At 46.2% G+C, this 22,944-nt stretch overlaps 1 protein-coding gene across 2 annotated transcripts in view; it reads left to right on the top strand.

Moving 5' to 3' along the window:
* SLC24A4 (solute carrier family 24 member 4) overlaps window positions 1-22,944 on the top strand; it is a 138,133-nt gene that overhangs the window by 103,594 nt on the left and 11,595 nt on the right. For both annotated transcript variants that reach the window (XM_019745322.2, XM_019745316.2), the window contains exons 11-12: window positions 3,881-4,050; window positions 8,227-8,431. In XM_019745322.2, coding sequence (XP_019600881.1) covers window positions 3,881-4,050; window positions 8,227-8,431 — 375 coding nt within the window. The remainder of the gene's footprint in view (window positions 1-3,880; window positions 4,051-8,226; window positions 8,432-22,944) is intronic.

Raw genomic sequence — 22,944 nt, 5'->3', positions numbered from 1 at the left:
CAAGACCAGTATTAAGGCCTGGATGGATTCCTGTAACGAGGACATAGAAAAACAGGGCTCTAAGCCACATTCCTGAGTTCTACCCATGGTGTTGGTAAAGATGAGAGCCAGGGACTGGCCACCTAAGGGGTCTTTCTCCTTTGTCCCCTGTGGCCCTGGGAAAGTCAGTCGTTTTAGGTGACTTTAGTTCTTTGTCATGTCAATAGTAAGGCCAGGTGGTCACAGGGGAGCCTGTCTGCCTGTGTCTGGGCCATGTGGAGGCCAAAATCTACATTCCTTGGCCCCTTCCCCAGTCTGCCCCCTGGGGTGGAGCAGGGTAGGGGCTCCCTCCCATGTGTATTTTAGGCAAGTGTGTTCTGTCTCCTCTCAGGTTGTGAGGGATGAATGGAGTGAGAGATGAATCTCTTCAGACGGAAGGAAGAAGCCTGCTTGGGCTAAGGGTGCAGGTGCGGCCAAGGCCACAGCCTGGCTGCCAGAGACCCACCCCTGAGAGACAGAAAGGCGGTGGCCTGCAGAGGCCGGAGCTGTGCCTGCGTCCTGGCTCTTACAAGCCTAGCAGGCTACCCCAGGGGAGAACCCGTTTCTAGGACAACCTCCTCAGAAGGGGAGGGAACGATGTGGCTGCTGTTTTGGAGTTGGGCTGCACAGACTTACCGTCTCCGAGGTCTCTATTGCAGGTCCCCACACAGTCTCTCAGGATAGGCTGATTCCTGCCCTGTCTCATACACAGAGATTAGTGCTTGGGGGTCCTCTGGACCTTCATGGCCATGAAAAGAGATTCTGAGTGGTGAGTGATTCAGGCCAGTGGAAAGTGCGTGCCAGCCCCAGAGCTACCCCGTAAGTGACGGAGGAGGCTGTCCCCAGTGCCCTGAGTGAAGCATTCCTCACGTGCAACATGGCGGGACCTCAGCCACTTCCCTTTCTAGGGACGTCAGGCTGTCCTGAGGCCGCTGCCCAGTGAGGCCTTTTCTGGAGCTCTTCGGGACACTGTCGCCCTCACTTTTGGACCCGTGACAGTAGGACTGCCACACAAGTTTATACTTGCCCCCAAATTTCTAAGTTCAGGACAGTTTCTAAAAATGGTTGGAAGATTAGACAAAGGACTGTCTTTCAAGTGCAGGAAAAGGAGAAAGCGAGGCCTCCCTCCAACTTTATCAGGGTGGATGCTTTTAACTAAAGGACACGCAGGAAAAGGCCTCGGGGGTGCAGGCCTGGGATTGGAGAGCTGGGAGGCCCACAGCTGGAGCCTTAGGAGTTTGCAGTCCCAGCACGTGAAGGCCCCTTCCCTCCCAGAGGGTCGTATGTGTGTCACTGCAGGGCACTGTCCCCTGGAAGCAGAAGGAGCTCCCAGTCACACCCCAGGGGGACTGAGAAGAATGGGGCTTTGGGAGTTCACCGTTTCTAATAGTGTTGCCACCAAATCTTTCCACTCAGGTCCCCACCTCACCACCCCACCTGAGGAAGTCAAAGACTGCTGGCTGGTAGATTCTTTCAAGAACACACACACACCACACACACACACACACACACACACACACCACACACAGACAACACACACACCACACACACACTTTGCTGTTATCAGCTTTGTTGTTTCTCATATAAAATTAAATTTTTAACCCAACCTCTTGACAGGTTTTAGCCTTTTCACCACCACTCTTATAAAATGCCTTTACATACCTAAATGTGGTTAAAGGTCATGCAGATCAGCTCACCAAATCAACTCAGTTTTCTTTTTTCGGGGGGGGCGGGGGTGAGATCGTGCCCACAGAACTTTGTTCTGTGTTCAGTTGTTTGGGATTTTTCTAAAACTTACACAGATTTTTCATATCACACTTCAGTTCTGCTCAAGAATGCAGAGCACACTATACTGAGGAAAGGTCCCCAGGACCCAGGCAGGAAGGCACTCCGTTTCCCACCACTGCTGGGAGTCCACCTCACTGGTTCTTAGCGGGCCTTGGACAGCCAAGGCCTCCTTGCCCACTGGCTGGGCTCACTACGGGGTGTCCCCAAGCTGCCCTGACCACAGCTTTGGCTTAGCGCAGAGAGGGAGGGGGCAGTACCTGGCCTTGGGCTGAACTGCCAGGAAAACGTGCTGTAATTGAGTTACCTTCCGGACAGCCACCCTTGGCTTGTACGGACCACCCTGTGCTGCCACTTGGTGGGCAGCAGGCACCAGGACAAGGTGCCCAGGTGCCACGTAGCATGGCTCTTGCCTTGAAGCCTGACACTCTGTAGGCGCCCTCCTTCTGAGCCCAGTTGTTCCCCCAGGTGGTGCCTGGGGCAGGGCTGGTTCTGTGGTCTGGACAGAGCCTGGAGCCTGCAGCTGTTCTGCTGGTTTCCACCCCACTCTGAGATGGAGGGTCCAGAGTGGGGAGGATTCGAGCTTTCCTGCATCAGGGAGGGGTGGTGGGCACAGGGACTGCTGCTCCTCAGAGTGGGACCAAGCCATGGAATTCAGTCAGGAGAAGGGCCATCCCGGAGGTCAGAGGCTGCGAGCATTGAAGCCCCATGGCAGGAGCCCCTCTACTAACACCCGCCTTCACATCACCCCCGGCATCTTGGCCACCATCAGGAATGCTGCCCCAGACTCTCGGCACCCACTGCACGCTAATCATCTCTGGCAAACTCTGTTGGCCTTTGTCTCCTTAACTCTTCTCCTCTTCTAAATTGTAAGTAACCCGCTTTCATCCAAGCGATAACACACGCATTAAAAAAAAATCCACAAGCCCAGCACACGCCTCATCGAAGGTTAGTGTCTGTCTCCGACAAATGCATGGTCCTCTTGGCTCTGTTTCTAACCCACACGCCTCCTGTCTGCTGAACCTTACTGCCTGTTGGGTGAAGGTACGTGTCTCGTGTCTCGTGTGCGTTTGTTCCTGTTTGTGCCATTAACTCTTGCGTGGGTTCGCTCTGACTGCCCCTGGTTACCCGATGAAGGACAGTCACTGGGAGCTGGTGAACAGTGCAGAGGGACAGGCGTCTGTGCTCTGACGGCTTTGGAGGCTTGTATGGGTTCATCTCCTTCTGTGTGCTGTGTTCATGAGTGCTTCTGTCACGAGGCCCTCCCGCCAGGGCTCTGGAGTTAAGATGTCGAATCCCGCACGCTCCAGCCCTGAGCGTGTTCGTGAAGGTGGCAAGGAAGAGGTCTGGAGCCTGGGGAGATTGGTTCTTCATCCTCATGAAGGGAAGCATAGGGTCAGAGACAGCGGCCTCCCTGCTGGAGGGTAACAGTTTTACCAGAGACACTGGGCTCGGCCAGCGGCTCCCCTTCGGGGGTCTCAGTTGCCTCATTCAGGGCCTGTGAGCCGAATCTCTGTCCCCGCTGCCTGCCTCAAGGAGAACAAAGTTAGAAGGCACCTCCTGTGCGGGGCGGAGATGGCTCCTCAAAGACAGAGCAGGTGGCCCTGTGGGAAGTTCACAGCCAGTGCTCTTTGGTGCTTTCCAGCATTTTCCATTCCAGGAGGCCCTTGTCAGTGTATACGTTTTGTATGAGCCTCTGTCATCAGGGTAAGAAAGGTCCCTTCACAGTCATGGTGAGAAGTGGCAGGGAGCCTGTGTATATTGCAGGTAGACTGCCCAGTGAGGCTTAGATGAGGAATTAAAAGACCCTTGCAATTAGCCAAGACTGGGCCTCAGAAGAGAGTGGGCATCGATTGGCAGGGGCTGCTTGTCAGGGGGCCTGTAATGGGGGACCGCAGGGCTGTGTCTAATTCTCCAAGTCGGCAGATGTTTCAGAGCCACTTGACTACTGGCAGGAGCTGAAGCTAAGCTCCCAGCTGCCAAGACCTCAGCCCAAGAGGTCTGCAGCATCGCCCCAGCACTTGGGTGTGGTCCTCAGGGGATCTCAGCACTAATCTTGGCATTGTGCTCGATACAGTGAAGGAGGAGCCACAGTACAGCAAAAACCCAGTGGTGATGGTGGACGAGGTCATGAGCTCCAGCCCTCCCAAGTTCAGCTTCCCGGAAGCGGGCTTACGCATAATGATCACCAATAAGTTTGGGCCCAGGACCCGACTGCGGATGGCCAGCAGGATCATAATTAACGAGGTACGTTTGCTTCAAGGACCATGAGCGCCAATGGCCTCAGATGGGCTCTGGCACTTTGAGGAGGCCCTGTCTTGTCAGGACACTTCCTGGTGCAGGGCCACCAGGGCGTCCTCTGCCAGGCTGGCATTTAACACCACCCCTATTTAAGGCAGGAAGCCCAACCATCACCACAGGCAGCAAATGATTCGATCCAGAGCGATTTTAAGGCAGGCGGCAATCAAATACCATGCCAAGATGTTTCACTAAGTATTTTGTCAGGCACGACAGTCCAACTAATTAGAGAAAGGCCCGTCTGAAGTATGGATTATTTCTTTAAAATGTTATTTAGGGTGAAAAAAAATGACTACACACCTGTTCTCTATGGATAAAACAACTAGAAGGAAACTGAGACACTGGTAGATGGCAGTTACCTCTGCGACTTCATTTTCACTCTGTACCCTGGTGGTCTGCCTGAATTTTCTTCCTCATCTCTTGTTCATTTGAAAAAAAAAATTTTAAATAAGATTGAGTATTATTTAATGTACCCGCAGCACAGCAAAGCTCACAGGCTTATTGCTTACCAACTTTTCCAGTCTTTGCTGCATGTGTGTGATTGGAGTTTTAAGTCCTTCCCCTCAGACCCAAATACTTACCAGAGAACTTGAAACTTCGGAGATAATACTCAGTAGTTAGCACATTGATTCTATGCAAGAATGAGACTGCACGGTGTTTAAAGGTTTTCTGTAGTTTGAACAATTCTTCTTTGATTTCATACGTAATATACCTTCTCAGTGGAAGATAGTATTAAGAAAGGGGAAAATTGCCAGCTTTGAATCATTCTGAACCATTTTGGTCCAAATCAGTAAAATTTAAATCAATGAAATTTTACTGAATTCTGGCCATTTTTCATGAGTGTGATAATTTTACCTTCTGGGTGCTAGGGCTGGGAGAGGGATTTGAACAACTCTTTAGGATTTTCATGGCACACGCAGCCAGGGAAATGATGGGGTTTTGATGAGCCAGTAAAATGCTGGTTGTCATGCCCCCAAATGTTATAAGCTGCTGGGAAAACCTTGTTTTCCATCTTGTTGGGATTGGCCAGCCCCTTGGAAGGCAGCAAAAGGAACCGAGAGGCTGGGCTCAGGAGAGGAAATTCTGAGTTTTCATTTCGCAATAGCCATTAACTCATTTAATCTTCCTGGGCCTCAGTTTCTCTCTCTGAAGGTATTGGGCAGGATGCTTCCAGCTCTAAAAATTTCAGTGACACACTGAAAGGTATGCCAGGGGACTAAGCAGTGTCTTTAGGGAAAGTCATTGTAGAAAAGGAATGGGGGAGAATAGAACCCCCAAAATGCCCAATTTCAAGGTTGTTTCTTAAGACCTTTTGGTCTCATTTCCTCTTCAGTCCTTGAATTCCTGAACGTTACAGAGAAGTTTGCAAAGTTCAAATTAATCCATGGTAGAAGTGCCCTTATTTGTTCCTCGTCAGAGAGGGTTTGCAGGGGACGGGTGTTTGGGGAGGGGGATGTGAGGGGCATGAAAGGAGAGTTCTGTTTGCCTTCACTTCAAGGTTAGACCTGACCTGACCTGACTGCCCTCACCCACAGCCACGGTGATGAATTGTCGAGAGGCCCAGAATGTCCCCCCCTGAGTTTCCCATCACTCCCTGTGAACTCGTCCCACCTGGCCATCCACCTCCTTCATCCCCAAACTCTCTTCTCCTGACCCTACACCTGAAGATGGTCATTTTGAGCTGCTACAACTAGCTGTAATTAACTAAGCACCAGCTGTAGCCAAGCTGGTGCTGGATGCTTTACCTGTGTTGATCTTCTTAATGACCTTCTGGGGAAGATGATGGTATTTCCAATTGATCTATCGGAAAGTTGAGGTAATTTTCCCAAAGCCACACAACCAATAAGAGGGCAGAACAGGAATTCCAACCCAAATCTGAGTCTGGACAGCGAAAGGGGAACTCCATCGATTCTTAGTGGTCAACCTAGTTCACTTCCCCTGCACCCTTCCTCTGTATCTTTATTCCCGCAGTAATATCCAGCCCCTGCTAGGGTTGCTTCTTCCATGGGGCAGCCCTTTGGACATCAGGCAGCAGTTGCCACCTCTAATTTTCTGTTTGAATCTAAACATCCTTGGAAACTCTCATTCTCCTCATATGACGGGGTTCCAGTCTTCATTATCTAGTTACTCTCCTATGGAAACCTTCCAGTTCGTCTCTCTCAGCATGTGGATCCATCACCTCCTTTGTGTTGTAATCTATGCCTCTCTTAATACAACCTCAGATAGCTTTAGATATTTTTTCCAGGTACAATTTTCTGTTTATTCCTATTAAGCTAGAGTTATAACCCCCTCCCATTGCTACCACTCATGTTGCTATTAAGTCATGCCTCCCTCCTTGCAATTCTGTCTTTGCACAGCTAGTTTTTTGTTTGTTTTACTGCAAGGATGACCTGTTATGTAACCCTAATTGGGTAGCAAAATATTATGCCTCTATGTCTGAGTCTCAGGCATTGATCACTTCTCTCTTTTTTGTGGGTTAAGTGTTGTGGACATGTAGGAAATTTTTTTTTTTTTAATTCCCACCTGACCCTAGACTTCATGGTTTTGGAGTCCCTACCTAAAAGCAGTTGAACGGTCAATTCCTCTTTCTTTTAGAGGAATAACACGCTTCCACTTTAAGTAATAATGACTTCTTTTTTACTACCTATAAGCATAAGGGTAGGTTTTAGGCACATAGTTATGGAGCATTGCCTTAGACACATTTACTGACAGCTGGTCACCTGCTGAAGCACTTGGGAGGGGTCTGTGTGTCCATTGTGTGACGAGCATTACCCACAGGCTTACAGCTGATCCATACATCTTTTTTATGAGAACCAGATAGAGGTGAGCTGTACAAAGGAAAGCAGATTCTCGGGAAGGTGGAAACCTGTTGATTTCTTGAAGTGTGGCCTCTGCCTTTCCCCGGTTTAGTAGAAACCCACAGACTTGGTGAGGAAGTCAGCTTCTGCTTGGGTGCAAAGGGGCAGCCTTCATCAGAAGCTAGAATGAGCTGAGGGGAAGGAAGGGGGCGGGTTGGTTCAGGGCACACTCACTGGACATGGCAAAGACTTGGACAGCAGAGGCTCTCCGCATGGCCAGTAACCCATACAATGCTCAACATCATTAGTCATCAAGCAAATGCAAATGAAAACCATGATCAGATGCCACCACATACCCACCAGAATGGCTAAAACTGAAAGGACTGATAATATCAAGTGTTGGCAAGGCTGGGAAGCAACTGAAATTCTAATCCCTGGCTGGTGCAAGTATAAAATGGTTCACGTGCACCTACCTTATGACCTAACAATTCCACTCTGAGATAAATACCCAAGAAAATGTGTGCCTGCGTCCACAAAAAGACACGTACACAAATGTTCATAGCAACATTCTTCATAATAACCAAAACAGAGAAACAGCCCCAAAGCCCATCAACAAGCAGGATACATTGCAGGTTATTCATACAAAGAGAATATTATACAGCCCTGAAAAAATAACCACCTTCTGAATCATGTAACAGCACAGATAGGTCTCATGACTATTAGGATGAGTGAAACAAACAAGACATAAAAACAAGTACATACGATTTGAATCCATTTATAAGAAGTTTAAGTTCGAGAAAAACGAATTGATGTTTATAAAAGTCGGAATTGTGGTAACCTTGGTTACCTCTGGAGAGAAGGGCACATCGACTAGGGAAGTGCCTGAGGGAGTCTTCTAAGGGGCTGGACATGTTCTACATCTTGATGTAAAATATCACTGAGCTGCACACTTAATGTAAGTGTGCATTTTGCATGGTAAACCTAAAATGTTTTTTGATTTCTTAAAAACTATACAAGGCCTCTCTTGGGACAATCTTCAGGTGGCTTATGAACGTCTGTAGGGGGAGCCAGAATTATCACTGCTGTCCGGTGTCATGGGCTGGGTTGTCAGGTTGGCACCAAGAAGAGGAGGCCAGGCCTCTAACCGGTCCCCAACGGCAATGAGCAAACTTGGATGGATTCCAAGGTCCTTAGGCCGCTGCAGGCAAGCTGATCTCTAGGGGCATGTTCTAGAAACCGGTAAGGGCTGTGTGCATGCCAGGAACAAAGCAACAGCGCAACACTCTGTCACACCTCTCAGTGTCTGTCTTGCCTCCCGTTCATACAGCGGCAGAGGCTGATCAACGCAGCGAACGGTGTGAGCAGCAAGCCACTTCAAAATGGGCGACACGAAAACATCGAAAACGGAAATGTTCCCGTGGACAACCCCGAAGACCCTCAGCAGGAGCAGGAGCGGCAGCCCCCCCCACCCCTGCCACCCCCGGAGCCAGAGCCAGTCGAGGCGGTCTTCCTGTCCCCCTTCTCCCTGCCTGGTGAGTTCTGGGGGAGCACGTTGCACTGCCTGGGGCTTCGTCAGGAAACTCCTGCCCTGACTCTGCCACGATGCTCCTTCGGGGATCACAAGGCTCCCACGGAGTTTCTGGGTTAGACTCTCCAGGGCACACTGATCACAGCGACCCACGGGCTCCTCCCAAAACCTGGACAGTCCATAGACTGGAGTGGGGCCTGGGCATCAGCATTTTCAAACCTTCTCTGGGTCTCGCTGGGACCTGGCAGGTTAGGAATGGCTGCTCCTGGTCAGTACCTCCCAGCCTTCTTTCCCACGGAGGGCAGACCCAGAAAATGAAATTTGTCCCCTCATTGCAGTTACAGAGGGGCCCAGCAAAGGGGTTCAAGCCCCCCTAGACTCCCCTCTGCCGATCAGCATATGCATAATGGGAGTGTCTCAGCCCCCATCTAACACATCCCTGACATGTCAGCACAGCTGCTGGAATACTCTGTGAGGAGCAAAGGTCATGCTCAGCCAGCTTGCCTTGTGGGCTAAAGGTCACACTGTACATGGGTGGGAGCTTGGTGCCTCGGTCTGGGACACTGGGAGAAGGAGGAGGGGGCCTTTTCTAGATCCCAGGAACCTACATGAGATGGTCTGTGTGGACACACTGAGAGAGAGATCTCTGCAAGCAGGATCCTGGGGGCAGGAGGAGCAGGGTGACCCCCCAGAGGAGAGGCTGCTCCAGGGCAGGTGGATCAGGAGGGCCCCTGCCCCACTTAGAGGTTTTTACTTCTGTGTTCACAAGCGGGCCAGAGCCCTGGGTTCCCACATAGCCCTGTCATCACATCGCCAGCCCCGTCCCTCTCCCACGTCCACATGTGGCCGAGTACAGGGACTCTCGGCTGTGGTCATGAAGGGGTTTCAGTTCCTTGGGGCCTGGAGACCTGATCCCAGGGCTCTGGCCCGCTTATGAACACAGAAGTGAAAAACCCCAAGTGGGCAGGGGTCCTCCTGGCTACAGGGGTCCTCCTGGCTACAGGGAGGGCGCTGCAGCCACGGTACAGGAATCAGTTGTGTTTGCCAGAGGGTGGGACTGAGGGAGAGCTACCATTTGGTGCGTTCTGTTCTCCAGCCCCAAGAGGAGGGTGGCAGAGTCCCAGTTTCACAGATGTGGAGCCTGGTGAGGCCACAGCCACGACCGTCCACTCACCACTTCATCCAAACCCTGGTCCTGATGCTGTCCACAGTCCAGGGCTCTAGGGGAAACCAGGAAGGGACATGCCCTTCTTGGCAGCTATTATTCTGTAAAGTGAGATGGCCACATGTGAAGACCAATCATCTCCATTTCTTTGAAACCTTGAGTTTGGCAGGATTGGATGGGATGGACCCCAGAGCCAGCCACCCCTCCCTTTGCCCTGGTATCCAAAGCTCCTGAGAGAAGTGGCTGTGCGAAAGCAGACCTAGCTTTCTGCGGGGACTCTGGATGGGTCACCTCCTGGGTGGGAGGCTTAGAATGCTGCTATCTTGCTAGGGCCGGACCAGATAGATCCCAGGTTCTCTGCACCCAAAAGTCCTTCTTCAGGGAACTCTGCCCTTCCCGGTGGGCCAGGACTTCCTGTTGCAGTTGGTCCACCTTCCTCTGCAAGCCAGAGGCTCCAGAACATTCCCCTGGGCTTGGCTCATAATGGAGCCAAGTGCTGCAAGCTTCTGCCCAGTGTTTGCCTTTCCTTTTCCTCAACAAGGAATAGGCCAGGGCTTCCTGAGTCCCTGCAGAAAGCTCTCTTTGTATCCCTGGGTATGTTTTTAGGTGTTGCCCTTGGAAACCACAAGTCACTTCCTCCCCCTCTTCCCCTTCTCCATGTGAGGAGAATGGGAGAAAAGGGAGTTGTGTGGCTGCTGCTTTTAGGTGCCTGTTCATATAATCCTTGCAGCTGCTGTGTGAGGGAGGCATTATCACTACCCCCATTTTACAGAGAGGGAAACTGAGTCTGGGAGAGGCTGTGCCGCTTCCCTCGTCACACAGCCATTATGTGAGGAGCCTGTCTTCCACCCTGTGCCTCCCATGCTGTGAACGCCATTCCGGGCTTGTCCAGTCGGGAATAGAGTCCCAGACCACAAGCCCCTGGGTGGTCACATAGCAGGCAAATGGCCTTAGCTAAATGTGCACCCTGGACCTACGATGCAGTTCAGCTCGCTTCGGTGGAGAAAGTGGGATAAATGTGTGTTTCACAAAAGTCCAAGCCCTTGGAGTTTCTTGAACAGTAACAGGAGGTAAAACTTACTGAGAAAAGGAGGTAAATTTTACAGGAGGTAAAACTATGGACCGGGCAGAATGCTCTATATGTATTAACTCATTGATTCCTCATGACGACCCTAGAAAGTGGATACTGTTATTATCCCCATTTCCCAGGTGAAGAAATTGAGGCACCAAGAGGTTTAGTTGCCCAGGGTCACGCAGGAGTAAGGGGCAGAGCAGGGATTTGCACACTGATGTTCTGACCCCAGACTTGCTTAGGGGACAGCACTGTCACCCTACCAATGGATGCTTCCAGCTCCTTTCCCTCAGAGCCCATGAGGAAATGCTTGCCTCTCTCCTAGCCAAACGCCTTGTGTCAGGTTGAGTAAACCATGTTAAATTGACTTGAATTATGGGCCCTTGGGACCTAACCTGCTCTCATCAGGCTTTGGATGGCGCAGCTAAACCTTCTCTTTATTATAATGAAACCCAGCAAGGGCAATCGGAAAATTTCCAGATGCTTATTCTTATAAGTATCTTAGGGCTTATTTTTCCCACCCCACCCCAGCCTTCCTCAGTCCTACAGAACACTTGAGAGAGCTCTTCTGGCTCGGAGGAGAGAGGGCTATTCGTCCCTCTAAACCCAGTAAGGGGGTCCTGCACTTAGATCTAGAAAACCCCACGTGCCCATTCTTCCCTCTTAGGCCCTGAGTACGTCAGTGGAAGTGGTGGAGAGACTGCAGGTGCCGCGGGCTCATTTACATGTGAAATTCTGTACACGCTTCCTGTCTGTTCCAGGCCCCCAGAGACACACAGCACTTTATGGTGGAAATGATCTTATTCTTGCCTCAGTCTCAGGAGCCACCAGAGAAATTGCACATTTGGTAGATTGTCTCATAAGACAAGGTCAGGATTTCAAAGACGGGCCCTTGTCAATGACTATTTCTGACATGCTGGAGTGTCAGATCACAGCCCAATTAGAATAAACACTGGCTGGGCGTTTTTATTGTTTACTATAGCAGCTCTATTGAGGTATGATTCACTTACCATGATAGTCACACATTTGAAGTATACAATTGAGTGGTTTTTAGTATAATCATAAAGTTGTGCAAACATCATCGCAATCCATTTTAGAACATTTTGCTCACCCCCCAAAGAAACCCCCTCTCCATTAGCAATCACTCTCCATCCCTTCTCCCCCCATCTCCTGGCAACCACTACTCTACTTTCTGTCTCTTTGGATTTATCTATTCTGGACATTTCATATCAATTGAGTCATGCAATATGTGGCCTTCTGTGACTGACTGCTATTTAACATGATGTTTTCAAGACTTATCCATGTTGTAGCATGTGTCAGGGCTTCATGCTTTTGCATGGCTGAATAATATTCTGTTGTAAATATACTACATTTATCCATTCTTTAGTTGATGGAAATTTGGCTTATTTCCACGTTCTGGAGATGAGTGGTTTATAAAAACAGCTAATAGAACATAGTGAAGAGGAGGCTTGATATTTTTTCTTTAATTTAAATTAAAGCAGTTTCACTTAAAGTTCTCTGTGGTTGGCAACAAACAGTCTCTGAAGACTAGGACTGAAGGGCTCTTGGAAATTTTTCGATCAGCCTTCTTATATTCCAAAGTGGGAAACTGAGGCCCAGAGAGGGGCAGGGGCTTGCCCAAGGAACAGACTCAACCAGACAGAACCAGACATCGGGCCACCTCCCCTAGAATCCACTCCGTGATGTCCTGGCAGCCAGGCCAGCTCAGTGCAAGCTGGGAGATAGGAGACGTAGGAGATGAAGGAGCCCAGGAACCACCATGCACTGGGCGTGAGCTGGGTCTGGAAGCCTCTGGCTGCCAGCGACAGAAGCCCACACACGCTACCTTGAGTTAAAGAGGGACCTTTTTAAAACAGGATATAGGGTGTGTTGTGGATCCCAAGAGAAGAGAAACGGCTGGACTCACTGGGGCTTGGACTCGGGGCCTCAGTGGGTGTGGAGACTCTTGCTGGTCTTCCTTTCTCCATGCCTACCTGTCTCGTTCTGCTCTATGGCTGCAGACTGGCTTTCGCAATGTTTGGTACATATGGCAGACTGTGGCCTCCACTGGCCCCAGACTGACTCGTGACGGCTCTAGCCTCCCTTACTTAGATCACTGGAATTATACCTGAGTCCCAGAGCCCTTAGAGAAAAAAATACCATTGACCCAGAGGTCAGGTGTCCACCCGTGGTCACTCAGCTGTGCCGGCCAATGTGGCTTTGGTGACCCCAAGGAAGGCTGGTTCTGAGGGATGAGAGGCTGAGCACACTCTCTAGATCATGTAAACACTCCTCGTTTCAGGGTCCATGAATGTTTAGAGTCTGTGCACAGCCCTTCCGGATAGCTGCTGTGGTCCTTATTTCCTGGATGAGGAAATGGGGGCTCAGGAGGCTGCACACAGGTGCCATGGGCAGGTTTGGTACCCAGATCTGCCTGACTCCAAAGTGCTGTCTTCTGCCTGGTTCCAGTGTTGACGTTGGCAAGAGGGCCCTTTGCTGAGCTGGAATGTCCACTCGAGGGGCTGTAGGAAGGAAGGGAAGGGAAAAAGCCAGCTGCTAGGTCTGTGTGGTTTGCAAACACCGGGAACCCAACAGCCCCACCCTGCCATTGCCAGTCTGTCGAATGTTTAAGACAGAGGGCCTGCCCGTGGGGTGGAGGACCAGCAAGTGTTCTCGGCTCTGTTGGTGTTTCTGGGACCAGTGGCCTATATTTCATGCTCCCGGGGCCTCCAAATTCAAGGCTACAAAGTTCAATTGTATTTCTATACATTAGCAATTAATAATCTGAAAATAAAATTAAGAAAACAATTCCATTTACAATTGCATCAAAAATAAAATACTTAGGAATACATTTAACAAAGGTAGTACAAGGCTTATGCACTGAAAACTACAAAATATTGTTGAAAGAAAATCCTATAAAAGATCTAAATACATGGAAAGATATCCCATATCCCGTGTTCATGGATTGGAAGACTTAACATGTTTAAGATGGCACTAGTCCCCAATGTTCTATAGATGTCAGGCAGTTTCTACAAAAATCCTAGCTAGCTTTTTTTTTTTTGCAGAAATTGACAGGCTGATTCTAAAATTCATATGGAAATTCAGGGGGCCCAGAATAGCCAAAACAATCTTGAAAAAGAACAAAGTTGAAGGACTCACACTTCATGATTTCAAAACTTACTACAAAGATACAGTAATCAAGCGTGTCTGGCACTGGCATAAGAATAGAAATATAGATCAATGGAATCAGATTGAGAGTCTTGAAATACATCTATACATTTAAGGTCAATTAAGTTTTGGCAAGGGTGCCAAGACAATTCAAACAGGAAGAAACAGTCTTTCTGAAAACTGGTGCTAGCACACTACATAGCCACATTTTTCTAAAGCATACAGTTGGACCCCTAACTCACTCTATATACAAAAATTAACTCAATATGAAACAGAAACCTAAATAATAGAAGCTAAAAATAAAACTCTTAGAAGAAAACATAGGTGTAAATATTTATGACTTTGGATTATACCATGATTTCTTAAATATAAGTCTCCAAAGAAAAACATAGATTGTACTTCATCGAAATTTAAAACTTTTGCGATTTATAGAACACTATGAAGAAAGTGAAAAGACAACACATAGAATGGGAGAAAACATTTACAAATCATATTTCTGACAAGGATCTAGTGTCCAGAATAGATACAGAACTCTTAAAACTCAATAATAAAAAGACAATCCAATTTTTTAAATGGGCGAAGGATTTGAATAGATAGTTCTCCAAAGAAAATATATAAATAACTAATAAGTTCATGTAAAGGTGCTCAATATTATTAGTCATCAGGGAGATACCAATTAAAACCACAGTGAGATACCACTTCACATTCTTTAGAATGGCTGTGATCAAAAGAGACAACAATAATGTGTTGGTAAGGATGTGGAAATATTAGACCCTTCATACACTGCTGGTAGGAATGTCAAATGTTACACCCACTTGGAAAACAGTCTGGAAGTTCCTCAAAGAGTTAAACATAGAGTTACTATATGATACAGCAATTCTACCCCTAGTTACACACTCAAGAGAAATGAAAACATATGTTCACACAAAAACTTATACATGAGTGTTCATAGCAGCCCCAAAGTGAAATACCCATTAAATGACGAATGGATAAACAAAATAAGGTATATCCGTAGAATGAAGTAGTATTCATCGATAAAAGGGAATGAAGTACTGATAATATGCTACAACGTGGATAAACTTTGAAACCATGGTACTTGAAAGAAGCCAGATACAAAAGGCCACACACGTATTATGAATCCAAAATAGGTAAGTCTATAGACACAGGTAGATTAGTGGTTGCCCGAGCTTGAGCATGGAGAGGGAATGGGGAATGATAGCTTAATGGGTACAGGGTTTCTTTTGGGGGTGACGAAAATCTTCTGGAATTATATAGTGGTGATGATTGCACAGCTTTCTAATATACTAAAAGCCACCTAGTTGTACACTGAAACAGGTGGATTTAATGGTGCATTAATTATATCTCAGTTGTTTTTAAATAGAGTTAATCTAGAGTGATGGTCCTCAAAATGTGGTCCCAGGACAAAAGCATCAGCAGCATCTGGGAACTTGTGAGAAGTGCAGATTCTTGGACCCCCATTCCACCTGCCAAATCATTAGCTTGGAGGGATCTAACAAGCTCTCCTTGGGGTCCTGATTTAAATCCAAGTTTGAGAACCAATGGTCTAGAACTACACTCTCTAGATCATGTAAACACTCCTCGCTCCAGGGTCCATGAATATATACTTTACATCATCCAGTGACAAACACATCCCCGCATGCCTCAGGTTCACCACTCCCTAAATTGGACTGTCTGGTTACAAAATTGTCCAAGTTAATTTGTTTGAAGTTTTTCATCAGTAATTGCATCTGTTCTTAATTTTTTCTTCCAGGAGTGATTAGCCATCTGTTACAGTTCATTTAAAAAAAATTTTTTTTCGCATTATTAAATTATCATTTCCTACTTCAAAGGGGAAATCTGAGAACTTAGTGAAAGAAACAATAGCAGCCCTTCTGTCTCTTGCTTAAGTGTGCATATCAATCGGAGTCCATATATGAGCATTTCTCAGGTGTCCCTTGAAGGGATGACAGTGGGGGGCCAGGAGGGGCTCCTGGTGGTATTGGGGAGATGTCCCTTGGTCCAGACACTGTCCCACCACCCCTGTAGCCTCCCCCCCACCCCAGACTCTGTTATCATTTAAACCATGAATTAATCCAGACTCTCTTAATGTTAGAGAAACCTGATTCAGGTAGGTTTAAGCCACAGAGCTTCCGTAATGGCAGGTTCACTGAGAGAATCTATCTGATTCAGGCAAGGCTGGACATTGGGCTCAAATGAGCTTACAAGATACTGTCTGTCTCTCAGCAGTGCTTTTCCCTGGTTGGCTTCATCCTCAGGCAGCTTGCAAAGATGGCCACCAACCCTCTAGGCTTACATCCCATCGGGTTAACGCAGTGGACAGGTGGTGCCTCTGGCATTCAGCAGCATGTGACAGACAACTCAAGTGACAGAGCCTTCATCTCAAGAGATTTTAATCACATAACAAGAAATCCAAAGCTTAGGGAGTCTCAGAGCTCTGTCATATCATCGGTGTTCCATTTCTGTTCCACCACCCTGAGTCAGGTGGCTTTTGTCTTCAAGGTTGCCAATGGGCTCCTGCAGCTCTAGTGTGTCCATGTTCCAGGCAGAAACAAGGAGGAAGGACAAAGCACAGGAGACATGTGCCACTGAGCCTGTCTTATCGGGACGATAGTCACCTTCTTGGATGCCCCACCACGTAGACTCCCACTTACATCTCATTGTCCAGAACTGTCCATAGTAACTTCCACCTACAGGGAAGCCTAGGAGAGTAAGATTTTAGCTAGGAACCTACTGTCCCAAGCAAAATAGTATTTTGTTAGTAAGGAGGAAGGGACAAAGGATATTAGAGGCAGTGATTCCCGGCAGAACCTCCAGGGTTGACTCTTGCCGGGCCATGCACCCCGCCCCCAACCTATGTAAATCCCTCAATGGCAAAAGTTGTTGTTTGTTCACTGTTGGTTCTCAGTCATGCCTAGCACAGGGAGTGAATGCAGATACTTATGGAATACAGGATTAGCCAAGTTTGAACCACATGCCCACCTCATAGAGTCAGCCCTCCAAAGCACACGGGCCGCCGTGGAATGCAGGATTGGTTCTCTAAAGGAACGTTGGCATGCTTACCAGTCAAGGGGGATGGATGCTAGCCAGACAAGAACAATGAATGTTCACTACCACCCATACCTGCTCCAGCCAGCCAGTTCTTAGAGATAGCAAACTACTCACCCAGGAGCACACCTTTCATGTGCAAATTGACCAATCCAGAGCCCAGTACTCTGAACCACCTCTTCCATCCTGTGCTCACACTCCAGGAGACAATACTCATCTGTCCTGCTCACCCTACAGTCAAGTACCCGATAACTAGAGGCAGCCCCTATGCCCCAGAGCCCTCAAAATTATTCAAACTAGCCAATCCTAAGCCTGCTGGTCCTGCCTTGCCTTTTTCCCATGGGAAGTGCAATAAGGGCTCCTTCCCGCCCTTTCACCTGGCTCCTTCTGTTTCCTGACCCACCCTGGGGCTTCCCCATGCGGCCCTGTGTGGCATGACGTACTTCCTGTTTCTAGGGATCTGTGAGTATCCCTAGACAGATGACCACCAAATGACTATCTCACAACAGTCATTTCAGGGTCCATGTGTCTTACATACCAGATTAAAACATGCTGGGTACATTTTTAAACACATTAGATGTCGCTTTGGCAAGGTGATATGTATGTGAGAATGACCTTAGCACTTGAGGGCACTAAAGCAGAAAGAATCTTTCGAGTCTTGGGGGGCTTGGGTTGGTATGTTAACAGGGAGATAAGCATGTATGGCTCAGTTTGAGAACTAGCTAGTCTCACCCCCTCAGTGTCCGGATGAGAAGGCCGAGGCCCCGCTTTGTGGGTGCGTCTTCTGAGGAGACCACATCCTGGGGCAGGAGGTTGCATGGTGAGCACAGAATTACAACAGGGAGTGAGATGCTCGTGGCCAAGGTGGCAGGATGAAGAACCTCCCCACGGTAGAGCTGATTTTGCCTTTGTAACTATTGCTGAGGACACTTTGGTTACAAGAAACAAGAACCAGCCAGAGCTTGATTGAACAAGAAAGGGAATTTTATGAGAAAGGTACAGAGGTGTGTCCTGGAGCAGGTGCAGGTGGGTCTCAGGATCAAGGGGAGCCAGGAAACAGAGGATTAGGCAGGCGCCCCTCTCCCCACCCCCATCCCTGGTTAACCTCCTACTCCTCAGACCTGCTTCCTCTGCCTCTCCTGTCCTCACTTCCCAATTCCAGCCACACACATTGAAATCGGTCCCAATTTAACATCCTGGAGAACAGCCTGCGATCAACTCAGTCTTATGGGAACCATCCCTGGACCCGTCACAAGCAGAGGCACAGATGTGGCGGGGAGAAAATAACCCCTACACGGGCGTGCTGCCAAAGGTGTCCCAGGATTCCTACGGAATCACAACTCCCGTTATGTCCAGGCAGAAAGGCTTAGTTTCCAGGTTGGCCACATTCCTTCCTCAGGTGTGAGCGGGTGCTCTAATGTTTCTGTTCCAGTAACGTTTCCCGATGATGTGTTGGGTTCTCTTGGTAGAAGTTCAGGAAATATCTAGTTTCATCTACGTAATATGTAGAAATCCTCTCCTGGGAACAGGATTTCAAACGAAGACTCTCACATCCATTCTGTGTGATTTTTTTTTTTAATTATTTTTTATTTCAATGGCCTTTTCCTGATCTTGTTGCTACATTCTGGGTGGTCCTTGTGGCCTCCCATTCCTTTCATATGTATTAGGCCAGGGGCTGGGCTGGGGCTCTGCTGAAGGCACAAGCATGGAATAATCCATCCAGACCCTGTTGTTATCCGTCCGGACCCAGAGCGGTTTGCACTCTGGCTTCAAAACTCATACAAGTGATTGGATCTTCCAAACCAACATCAAGAGCCATGGCCTGACAGCTCCATAGGCTATCTGTCAGTATTAGTATCCCCAGTAGTAATGGTGAGACGTTTACAGAGACTTTTCTCTGAGCCATGTATTGACAATTACTGTCATATTCCCAAGCCCCCCCCACCCCCATTTTAAGGTCAGGAAATAAGGCTGGGGCGGGGGTGCTTGCCCAGTGACCCACAGATGATGCGTTACCCAGCTGGATTTGAAACCAAGTCAGGTACCAGAGGTTTACCCACTGCTTGTCTTATCCTTTGATCATGGCACTTCAGCTGTAGAGCTATTCGGAAACAATACAGTAAATAAAGTGCCGAATTATGCAGTACAGTCCATTAGAAAATAGGACAGCGTGTCACCTCCTGCTAATTGTATGATCCAGACTGGTCTGAAGGTACCACCAGGAGTTGTGACCGGCTGTGTTTGCACCCCGTCCTGGAGAGGCGGAGATGGTGGATTCACGTAGTGAGACCATAGGTCAGCTCGGCTGAAGTTTCACTAATTCATAAATATTCTTAAAATTCAGAGTAGTTATAGAAGAAAGAGATCTCCACAGACTGGATTAATGAGGAGAGACTTTCCAGAAGAGTCAGAACAATGGGAAGGGTAAAGATAAGTGGAGGGGGCAGTTGCATATCATAAGCAGTGTGTCGGTTTTCCACACTTTGACCATAACCCACAGTGATAAATATTTCACACACACACACACACACACACACACACACACACACACACACACGCGTGGATATCTATAAAGAGGAAACAGGAGTCTCATGGAATAATATTTAACTTTTACTATATACCATAACTATATTTCCTATTTTAAAGAAAATGCTAGTTGCCATCCACTTAATTTCACAATCCATTAATGGGTTTCATCCAGCAGTTGGAAAATAGCCATTGGACAGGTCTGATGGAGCATTGTTTCTTAGGAAACAGTGGTGGGCCATGAGGCTTGCAGCTGGGTGGGGCCAGATGTGAAACCCATACCAAGCAAAAAGACAAACACCCAATGCAATCTGGTGCCTGTGGAAATTATTTTCCTGTGGTGGCATTTGTATATATCTGCAGAGATGCTCCTGAACATTTAAGTATTCAAGGTTATAATTCCCCAAAGTGAAATATTCCCATGTATACAAAGTTTTAGGTCAATTCTGGAGATACCCTAGGCCTTCCCCAGCAGCCTAGATGAGTTGGAATGTGGGCTGACAAGGGGAGAACCAGGAAGTTTGAACAAACCCAATCAGGCAGGAAACCTTTCTGCTATCTGTGCAAGGATTACAAGATGCAGGAAAGTGCATGTAGACAAAGATCTGGAAGACAGATGTTTTTCTGATGAGGCATCTAGAATGAATACATGAGTGGATTTGCTAATTTTGAGTTAACTGTATTCTCTTGGTTCATATTATAAGTAAGCTGCTTTTATTCTCTCGGTAAACATACTTTTAAAGAAGATTCAAACAGACGTAACAGAGCTAAAACAGCTATTGCCAGCCTACTTTCCAATTTTTTTAATTGAGATATAATTTGTATACCGTAAAATTCATCCTTATACAGTATACAGTTCAGTGAGTTTTAGTATATTCATAAACTCGTCAATCATCACCACCATATAATTCCAGAAATTTTTCATTACCCCCAAAGAAACCCCATACTCAAGAGCAATCACTCCCCATCTTCCCTCTCCCATCCCCTGGCAATCATTGATCTACTTTGTCTTTATGGATTTGCCTATTCTAGACATTTCATATAAATGGAATATGATATGCGGCCTTTTGTGTCTGGTTTCTTTCACTTTCACTAGCTGTGCCCTCAGCCCAGCCCCTAGCCCAATACATGTGAAAGCACAAAAGTTGTGCATGGTTTCTAGCTTCATCCATGTTGTAGTATGTATCAATACTTCCTTCCTTTTGGGATGAAAAATATTCCATTGTATTTATATACCTTTTTTTTTTTCATTCATTACTTGATGGGTATTTGGGTTGTTTACACTTTTGGCTATTACAAATAATCTGCTATGAACATTTGAGTAACAGTTTTTGTGTGGGCATATTGAGGAACTCGCAAACTATTTTGGCACAAGGCTTATCATACCAGCATGGGTCAGGGAGCTGTGTCCTACACAACTAGACTGAGAAACAAGGGCTTGAACTGGACTGAGGGGAGGAGGCAGAAGAAAACGGGGAAAAAAATAGAAGTGGTACAAGCAGACATTCCCATTTTGTTGAAAGCTTTCACTCTTTGGCCATTAAATATGATGTTATTAATAGCTGTGTGTTCTTTGTAGATGCTCTTTATCAGGTTGAGGAAATTCTCTTCTACTCCTAGATTGTTGAGTGTTTCATAATGACAATGCATTGAATTTTGTCAAATGCCTTTTTGCTTCAATGGACGGGATTGTACTTTTGTCCTTTATACTATTAACATGATATATTGGATTGATTGAATTTCATATGTTGAACCAAGCTTGCATTCCTGAGATAAATCCCACTTGGTCAAGGTGTATAATCATTTTTATATGTTGTTGGATTCAGTGTGCCAGAATTTGTTAAGGATTTTTGCATCTATATTCATTAAGGGATATTGGTCTGTAGTTTTCTATTCTCTTAGTGTTTGGATTTTGAAATGAGTGTAACCGTGGCTTCACAGAGAAAACTGGGAAATGTGCCCTCTTCTTCTGTCTTTTGGAAGTTTTTGTGATGAATTCATGCTGGTTCTTCTTTAAACATTTGGTAGAAATCACCATGAAGCCATCTGGTCCTGGCTTTACTTTAAAGGAAGTTTTTTTTATTACTATGTCAATCTCTTGTTATAAATCTACTCAGCATTTCTATTCTTTTTTTTTTTTTAAGTCTGTTTCGCTAGTTTCTGTCTTTGTAGGATTTTGTCTGTTTCACCTAGGTTATCTAATTTGTTGGGACACAATTGTTCATCATGTTCCTCAATAATTCTTTATATTTCTGTGAGTTTCACAGTGATGACCCTCTTTCATTCCTGATTTTAATAATTGGAGTCTTTTCTCTTTTTTCCTTGGTCAGTATAATTAAAGGCTTGTCAATTTTGTTGATATTTTTAAAGAACCAACTTTTAGTTTCATTGATTCTTTTTTTTTCTTGAAATAAACTTTATTTATTTCTACTTAAATCTTAATTATTTCCTTCCTTCCGCTATCTTTGGATTTAATTTGCTCAACATTTTTGGATTTTAAGGAAGAAGATTAGGTCATTGATTTAAGATCGTTCTTCTTTTTTAATATAGTCATTTATAGCTATAAATTTCTAAGCACTGCTTTTACTGCATCCCATAAGTTTTGGAATGTTGTGTTTTCCTTTTCATTCATCTCAAAGTATTTTCTAATTTCCCTTGCGATTTCTTCTTTGGCCCATTGGTGATTTGAGAGTGTGTTATTTAACTTCCATATATTTTGTGAATCTTCCAGTTTTCCTTCTGTTATTGATTTCTAATTTCGTCCATTGTGGTATGATTATAGAGCATACTTTGCATGATTTAAATCCTCTTACATTTATTGATGTTTATTTGTTTTATGGCCTAACATATGCTCTATGCTGGAGAATGTTCCATGCAAATTTGAGACGAATGTGTATTCGTCTTAAATATATATATTAATGTTCTTCATCAAATTTGGGAGGTTTTTGAACATGAGTTCTTCAAATATTCTTCCTGCCCCTTGTTCTCTCTTCTCTTTTTCTGGCACTCCCATTATGCATATGTTGGCGTGTTTGATGGTGTGCCACATGTCTCTGAGGCACCGTTCATTTGTCTTTATTCTTTTTTCTTTCTGTTCCTGAGATAAGATAATCTCAGTTGACCTATCTTCAAGGTCATTGATGTTTTTCTTCTTCCTGCTCAAATCTGCTGTTGAGCCCTTCTAGTGAATTTTTCATTTCAGTTATTGTACTTCTGAACTCCAGAATTTCTATTGGCTTTTTTAAAATATAATTTTTACTTCTTTATTGATATTATATAGTGGGAAATAATTTTCATATTTTCCTTCAGTTTTTTAGACATTTTGAAACTTCTTTGTGTATATTTAAAAATAGCTGACGTAAAGTCTTTGTGTAGTAAATCCAATGTCTGGGATTCCTCAAAGATAGTTTCTATTGATTGCTTTTTTTCCTGAGTATAGGCCATATTTTCTTATTTCTTTGCATGTCTCCTAATTTGTTGAAAACTGGGCATTTAAAATAATATAATTTGAAAACTCTAG

This window comes from Rhinolophus sinicus, linkage group LG03, assembly GCF_036562045.2.
Source record: "Rhinolophus sinicus isolate RSC01 linkage group LG03, ASM3656204v1, whole genome shotgun sequence".
NCBI classification, from domain to species: Eukaryota; Metazoa; Chordata; class Mammalia; order Chiroptera; family Rhinolophidae; genus Rhinolophus; species Rhinolophus sinicus.
The sequence above is the reverse complement of the archived record's forward strand: the minus strand, read 5'-3'. Positions and strand labels throughout refer to the sequence as shown.